At 41.3% G+C, this 8,791-nt stretch overlaps 1 gene segment (V, D, J or C); it reads left to right on the top strand.

Annotated features, from left to right (window-relative positions):
• Nucleotides 1-7,286: 7,286 nt before the first annotated feature.
• LOC100984127 (immunoglobulin heavy variable 5-51-like) lies at nucleotides 7,287-7,732 on the top strand. The segment is given in 2 exon segments: nucleotides 7,287-7,332; nucleotides 7,416-7,732. Coding segments are annotated over 2 exon segments (363 nt in total).
• Nucleotides 7,733-8,791: the final 1,059 nt, after the last annotated feature.

Raw genomic sequence — 8,791 nt, 5'->3', positions numbered from 1 at the left:
TCAACAAAATAGATAGACTGCTAGCCATACCAATAAAGAAGAAATGAGAGAAGAATCAAATGGACACAATAAAAAAATGATAAAGAGGACATCACCACTGATCCCACTGAAATACAAACTACCATCAGGGAATACTATAAACACATCTATGCATATAAACTAGAAAATCTAGAAGAAATGGATAAATTTTAGGACACATACACCCTCCCAAGACTAAACCAGGAAGAAATAGAATCCCTGAATAGATGAATAACAAGTTCTGAAATTAAGCCAGTAATTAATAATAGCCTAATAATAATATTATTAATAGTAATTAATAATAGCAAACTAAAAAAAGACCACTTCCAGGTGGATTCACAGCTGAATTCTACCAGGGGTACAAAGAGGAGCTGGTACCATTCCTCCTGAAACTATTCCAAACAATAGAAAAAGAGGGACTCCTCCCCAACTCATTTTATGAGGCCAGCATCATCCTGATACCAAAACCTGTCAGAGACACAACAAAAAAAGAAAATTTCAGGCCAATATCCCTGAAGAACATCGATGCAAAAATCCTCAATAAAATACTGGCAAACCGAATCCAGCAGCACATCAAAAAGCTCATCCACCAGGATCAAGTCGGCTTCATCCCTGGGATACAAGGGTGGTTTGACATATGCAAAACAATAAACATAATCCATCACGTAAACAGAACCAATGACAAAAACCACATGATTATCTCAATAGATGCAGAAAAGGCCTTTGATAAAATCCAACACCGCTTCATGCTAAAACCTCTGAATAAACCAGGTATTGATGGAAAGTATCTCAAAATAATAAGAGCTATTTATGACAAACCCACAACCAATATCTTACTGAACAGGCAAAAGCTGGAAGCATTCCCTTTGAAAACTGGCACAAGACAAGGGTGCTCTCTCTCACCGCTCCCATTCAACATAGTATTGGGAGTTCTGGTCAGGGCAATCAGGCAAGAGAAAGAAATAAAGGGTACTCAAAATAGGAAAAGAGGAAGTCAAATTGTCTCTGTTTGCAGATGACATGATTTTATATTTAGAAAACCCCATCGTCTCAGCCCGAAAACTCCTTAAGCTGATAAGCAACTTCAGCAAAGTCCCAGGATACAAAATCAATGTGCAAAAATCACAAGCATTCCTATACACCAATAATAGACAAAAAGAGAGCCAAATCATGAGTGAACTCCCATTCACAATTGCTACAAAGAGAATAAAATACCTGGGAATACAACTTACAAGGGATGTGAAGAACCTCTTCAAGGAGAACTACAAACCACTGCTCAACAAAATAAGAGAGGACACGAACAAATGGAAAAACATTCCATGCTCATGAATAGGAAGAATCCATATTGCCAAAATGGCCATACTGCCCAAAGTAATTTATAGATTCAATGCTATTCCCATCAAGCTACCATTGACTTCCTTCACAGAATTAGGAAAAGCTACTTTAAATTTCATATGGGACCAAAAAAGAGCCCATATAGCCAAGACAATCCTAAGCAAAAAGAACAAAACTGGAGGCATCACGCTACCTGATTTCAAACTATACTACAATGCTACAGTAACCAAAACAGCATGGTACTTGTACCAAAACAGATATATAGACCAATAGAACAGAACAGAGGCCTCGGAAATAACATCACACATCTACAACCATCTGATCTTTGAAAAACCTGACAAAAACAGCAATGGGGAAAGGATTCCCTATTTTATAAACAGTGCTGGGAAGACTGGCTAGCCATATGTAGAAAGTTAAAACTGGATCCCTTCCTTAGACCTTATATAAAAATTAACTCAAGATGGATTAAAGACTTAAACATAAGACCTAAAACCGTAAAAACCCTAGAAGAAAACCTAGGCAGTACCATTCAGGACATAGGCATGGGCAAAGACTTCATGACTAAAACATCAAAGGCAATGGCAACAAAAGCCAAAATTGACAAATGGGATCTAATTAAACTAAGGAGCTTCTGCACAGCAAAAGAAACTACCATCAGAGTGAACAGGCAACCTACAGAATGGGAGAATGTTTGTGCAATCTATCCGACAAAAGGGCTAATATCCAGAATCTACAAAGAACTTAAATTTACAAGGAAAAGACAAACAATCCCATGAAAAAGTGGGCGAAACATATGAACACTTCCTTCTCAAAAGAAGACACATGAAAAAAAAAGCTCATCATTACTGGTCATTAGAGGAATGCAAATCAAAACCACAATGAGATACCATCTCACACCAGTTAGAATGGCCATCATTAAAAAGTCAGGAAACAACAGATGCTGGAGAGGATGTGGAGAAATAGGAACGCTTTTACACTGTTGGTGGGAGTGTAAATTGGTTCAACTATTGTGGAAGACAGTGTGGCGATTCCTCAAGGATCAAGAACCAGAAATTCCATTTGACCCAGCAATCCCATTACTGGGTATATCAGCAAAGGATTATAAATCATTCTACTGCGTCTTATGTGACACATGAACACATATGTTTATTGCAGCACTGTTCATAATCACAAAGACTTGGAACCAACCCTTATGCCCATCAGTGATAGACTGGATAAAGAAAATGTGGAAAATATACACCATGGAATACTCTGCAGCCATAAAAAGGATGAGTTCATGTTCTTTTCAGGGACATGGATGAAGCTGGAAACCATCATTCTCAGCAAACTAACACAAGAACAGAAAACCAAACACCGCATGTTCTCACTCATAAGTGGGAATTGAACAATGAGAACACATGGACACAGGGAGGGGAACATCACACACAGGGGCCTGTCAGGGGGTGGGGAAGCTAGGGGAGGGATAGCATTAGGAGAAATACCAAATGTAGATGATGGGTTGATGAGTGCAGCAAACCACCATGGCACATATATACCTATGTAACAAACCTGTACATTCTGCACATGTATCCCATAACTTAAAGTATAATAAAAAATAGTAACTCAAAAAATTATATTAATCAGCTCTCTAGTAGGTAGAAATTCATCTGGGAGTTTCTTCCCTTGTCCATTTTGATAGGATCTCCAGGAGACATAAGAACCCTCTCTGTTAAAAATATTCCTAAGTTGTACACCATCTAGAAACATATATACTTAATTATAATTTTAATTTATTAAAAAGCTTTAATAAGTGCAATGTTTTCTGCCTTCTGAGTTGATTTCATAACACATAGAAGGATATATCCTGAATGAAAGTTTGTACTAGTAATACAAATTAAAGGTTAATAACCTCTACTTTTATTATTGAGGTATTACCCACCAATATATAATCTTAAATCAGTGCTCTCAATGGGGCTCTTACCTAAATAATATACAAAATATTTTCCTGATCTTCACACAAAACAGATGTGAACACATTCTTAGTATTCAGCCATGTCTACTGTCTATCACATTATGAACCACATGCTAAATTTGATTTACTTGGGACTTGTTCTAATTTCAAACTAGTTATTTTTTATCTTCATGCAGCTAGATTATTATGTGTGAGTATTTTATCAGAGAGTGATAAAGATAATTTAAACAAGTAATTGTGTGTTTCAGGACTCTTCTTGGGTTCTGAGACAAGAAATGCCGTTACTACCTGAAGGATTGAGACAACTTTGAACAATGTCAGAGGAATCATCTCTAATTGCTTCTAAATTTCAGTTTTATCAATTCTTACGTTTTCTGAATTATTTTTGATTTTAGTTATTAAAGGATTCTTTCTTCTTCTCTTAATCTAGCTAAGAATTTGTCCTTTTTTAAGAAAAAACTCTTAGGTTTGTTGATTTTTCTATTGCTTGTAAAGTCTATTTTTCACTTACTTATTTCATTTACTCTAAAGCCTCATAAACACATTGGTGACATGTAGATAGAGAATTTGATCGTAAATGCCATGTTTTTGTTAGACTCAGCTGATCATGTCAGGAAGCCCCCTGAGGGTTCTAGGAACTGACTGTGGCTCCCACCACTGGACAAGGATGAGAACCTCCATGCTTTGGGGATGGGAGGACATGCAGGGCAGTGTGAGGGGATGAGGGTTGCTGGCAGGTCCAGCATTGCTTCCCCTGGCAGCACCACTCATGTCCTTCCTCACTCAGAGATTCAGTCATTTCTTCCCAGGTGGAAAAATCAGTTAACTTTATCTTTGATATATGGATGGGAGCCCAAGATAGAGGCTTGTCAGTCATTATTTCTGTGCCTGCTGCCTTGGGAATGTCTGAATTTCTTATGCTCTGTCTTGGGTCTATACCCCAGTGGCTCCCCTACTCCATGGCACCCACCTGTGCCTGTGCATGGCCCCTGATCACAGCCTCCGTGAAACATCTTGTTTGCCTGAGGAAGAACCCCCCTTGCCTTGTTTTCCTGCTGTCCCTGGTCCACATTCTTGTCCATCCACAGGCTCTCAGCAGCACTTCCCATCCACACTGACCCTACATGGGTTCATATCTTGTCCACCACTTCCTCTCTCTTTTCTTCTGCATCTTGCCTTTTATTCCAACAGCCTGTTTCCACCTCACCTGGACTTCTGTACAGGAAAGTGTTTACTGAGCAGGCTTGTGTTGTGCAAACCCTGAAGATTACTGAAAAAGTGCTTTCTCAAGCCACGTCCATATTCAGCTCCTGGGAGATGATATCTGCTTTTTTGGCATACTCCTCCTGGAAATATTTTTAAACCATTTTATTAAGGTAAGGATTACATCTATAAGACTATACATTATTTAACATACTTAATTCATTGAGTTAAGTATGCAAAGTTATCATCACCATCAAGGTCATAACCATAGCAATGACTTCCAAAACATTCCTTTTTATTCTTTTTATTGTTAGTATTATGATTATTATTATTAGTTGAAATGTGTTTTTGCTTGTGTGTCTCTGTCTCTGTGTGTGTAGCCTGGGTACACACTATGCTAGCTGTTTCCATAATGACTTATGGGGAATGCCTATTATTGCTGAAGGGGCTGGCGTCTGAGCACTGGAGGTCAGTTATGCAGGTGCCACACACATCTGTGATGGGCCCCAATAAACAGCACTGGGCACCAGCACTCAGGTGAGCTTCCCTGGTGGACAATGCTTCACACGTATTGTCATGCATCACTGCTGGGAGAATTGGGGACAAGAGACTCCTCAGGGAAAGAACACCTGGGAGCTTGTGCCTGGATTCTCAGGGCCTTCCCACTGGTTCCTTTGCTCATTTTAATTCATATTCTTTTGCTATAATAAAGCTGCACCCACGAGAATAACAGCTTGTCTTGAGTCCTTTATTTCTACTGATTATGGGGCCTGAGGATGGTCTTGGGACACTCAACACAATTACATCAGAGGTGTAAATTGCTAGAAAGACCCTGACTACTGACACATGTCTACAGCATTTATAATATCAAAGGATGAGAAAGTGTAGGATAAAAGACATTCAGTGCCTGGATGGCTAAAGAATCACATGGCATGAGATGATGTTTGCACTCCAATAAGGAGCAGGAAGTGAAAGTAATCCATGGAATTTAGAAACGACAGACACAGCTCCCTAGGAGTTGTTCCCTGAACAAGAACAAGTAAAAATAATGAAGAACAACCTGAATATGCAACTCATATCTGTGATAGCTAAAATAATAGTAAAAAGATGCACATCCAGCCCTGCAGTGTGCCCTGTGAGCCAAGGCTGCTAGACTCCCATTCACCGCCAAAGGGTACAGGTGTCCAGAAACAACACACAACACACAAGAGCTACACAGATGGTAGCCCAGGGTTTGGGCTGGGGAGGGGAATCCACTTGACAACTAGAACAGGGAGGATAGTGTGGAAAGTGGCATCATTTTGTGATATGAATGATATCATTAATAGATATCATCAGATCGTGAACAACATTAGCCAATGGACTAGGAGACTGACTGATGTAGCAGATTCTCTTTGGCTTCATGTGCTGCAGAAGGGAGGAGCATGTTTGGGAGGATGCTGGACCCACAGCTCACAATAGACAAATCACAGATGGCTCTAGCTGATCCCAACCTCAAGTAGGATGCTTCTGATGGGACAGCTTTCCTCAAGCACTGGATCCCGATCATGTAAAGTTTCTCTACCCTGAGAATGAGACTGCCATTTCTCTCTTTAAAATGCAAAGTGGGCTCTCCAGATGAGGAGCCCAATGCTGCATATGGAAGCCATAGTGCTATGTATTTATGTTGATACCGACGGTCATTGCTTAGCATGCACCTTATCCAGGTCCTGCTGCTGTGTGTTTCTGTTGATGCTGCTGGACATTGCTTCGCATGCACCTTACCTAGGTCATGGCCTGTGCTGTGATAAAGAGAAGTCCTTTTGCTTCTGCACCCCAGGTACAACTCCTGTGAGCAATCTGGCAAATATTTTAGAAACTGTGTAGTTTGTATTGCCTTGGCTTTTCATTTGAATCTTTTAGATGATAAGGAAATGAGAATGGTTCACAAGAAAATGGGGCAGACACAGGGGATAGTTAAGGGCCTCCTCCAAGCAATGTGGATATCATAAAATGAATGTTAAAAAATGAAAGAACTAAACAAGAAGGTGCTGGGGTTGACACAAAGGACTTAGAACTACCAGGAGTTGGGTGCAGCAATGGCAATCCCTTCAGTTCCATCAGCAATTCAGAGACCTAAACAAATATTCCCTATTTATGTTGAATTGGCAGACTGTAGAAATGTAGAAGACAAAATGACCAGAAACAATGTGTGATTTGGCATGGGTGAAGGTCTGGCAAGTTAATCAAGTTGAGGACTGTTGAAGCCCTAGGGTGGTCCTGCCTTTGCTGGGTGCCCAGACCATAATGGCACTCATGGGAAATTGCCAGCAAGTAGAAAGTAGGTGGTTTTTTTTTTTTGTAGTTCTTATTATCAGGCATATGTGCATTTGAATTTTGTCTTCATAGCATTTCCTGGTTCTATTTCTCATTTTTTAAAACACACGTGATTTCATCTAGATTTATCACCTTCACAGGGTCACAGAGAAGGGTAGGAAGAAGGGAGGCCCTGGTTTGGGTCTTGTAGGACCATGGACAAGAGTGCGGAGAGGGACAAGAGGGGGTTGTAAGACATTATTAAGACCTTATTCTGCCTCTCCCAAGAGGCTCAGGCCAGCCTTTTTTCTGCAGTTGCGGTTCTGGGTTATAAACCTTGTAGACTCTTCCCTTCAGGCCAGGGCGGCAACTATGCAAATTCAAGTGGGGGCCTCCCCACTTAAACCCAGGGCTCTCCTCCACAGTGAGTCTCCTTCACCACCCAGCTGGGATCTCAGTGCTTTCTTTTCTGTCCTCCTCCAGGATGGGGTCAACCGTCATCCTTTCCCTCATCCTGGCTGTTCTCCAAGGTCAGTCCTGCCCAGGGTTTGAGGTCACAGAGAAGAATGGGCAGAAGGGAGCCCCTGATGCAAATTTTGTGTCTCCCACACAGGTGTCTTTGCCGAGGTGCAGCTGTTGCAGTCTGCAGCAGAGGTGAAAAGACCCGGGGAGTCTCTAAGGATCTCCTGTAAGACTTCTGGATACAGCTTTACCAGCTACTGGATCCACTGGGTGCGCCAGATGCCCGGGAAAGAACTGGAGTGGATGGGGAGCATCTATCCTGGGAACTCTGATACCAGATACAGCCCATCCTTCCAAGGCCACGTCACCATCTCAGCCGACAGCTCCATCAGCACCGCCTACCTGCAGTGGAGCAGCCTGAAGGCCTCGGACGCCGCCGTGTATTATTGTGTGAGAGGGACCATCTAAAACCTTCCGCGGTGCAGGTGCAGAGTGAGCTGCCAGACACACCCTCCCCAGGGGCCTCTCTATTCATCCGGGGAGGAAACACTGGCTGTTTATGTCCTCAGGAGCAAAAACCAGAGAACAACATGGGAGGGTTCCTAACCCCTAAGGCAACTGGATGGGAGACCTGACCCATCCAGTTCTCTGACGGGGCTCTTGTGTGTTCTACAAGGTTGTTCATGGTGTATATTACATGGTTAACATCAAAAGGCTGCCTAACAGGCCCCTCTCCAATATGACAGTATTTTAATTAGTGAAAATTTTACACAGTTCATCATTGCTTGCTTGCCTTCCTCCCTCCTGTCCGCTCTTACTCCCTCCTTCTTTTATTTTCTACTTACTTTTCCAAAATCATTTAACCCTTTTTTGTACCATTAATAAGTTATCTTGTTTTTGTTGTTGTTTTCCTTTTAACAATATGCACTGAATAATTCATCTTTGTGCCAATTCGTAAATATTTTGATATAACAAAGACTTCTGTCATAAATAGATTTCCTGTGAGTAATCTTGCAAATATTTTAGAACCTGTTTGGTTAAGAATAAATTAAAATAAATAGACAAATTTTTAAAGACATACAACCTATAAAAACTGAACCACCAAGAAATAAAAAATCTGGGCTGGGCGTGGTTGCTCATATGTGTATTCTCAGCACTTTGGGAGGCCGATGCGGGTGGATCACCCCAGGTTAGGAGTTCAAGATCAGCCTGGACAACATGGCAAAACCCCGTCTCTACTAAAAATACACAGATTAGCTGGGTATGGTGGTGTTCACCCGCAGTCCCATAGTCCTGGCTACTCGGGAGGCTGAGGTAGGAGAATGACTTGAACCTGGGAGGCAGAGGTTGCAGAAAGCCAAAATCGAGCCACTGCACTCCAGACTGAGCAACAGAGTGAGACTCCAATTAAAAAAAATCTGAACAGACCAATGAGTAAAGAGATCGAGTCAGTGATTTTTCCAACATCTCAAATCAAAGAAAAGTCAAGAACTTCATGGCTTCACTACTGAATTTTATCAAAAATTA

The sequence above is a fragment of the Pan paniscus genome, chromosome 15, assembly GCF_029289425.2.
Source record: "Pan paniscus chromosome 15, NHGRI_mPanPan1-v2.0_pri, whole genome shotgun sequence".
Classification (NCBI taxonomy): Eukaryota; Metazoa; Chordata; class Mammalia; order Primates; family Hominidae; genus Pan; species Pan paniscus.
Note: the sequence above shows the minus strand (reverse complement) of the source record. Positions and strands in the feature narration are given on the sequence as shown.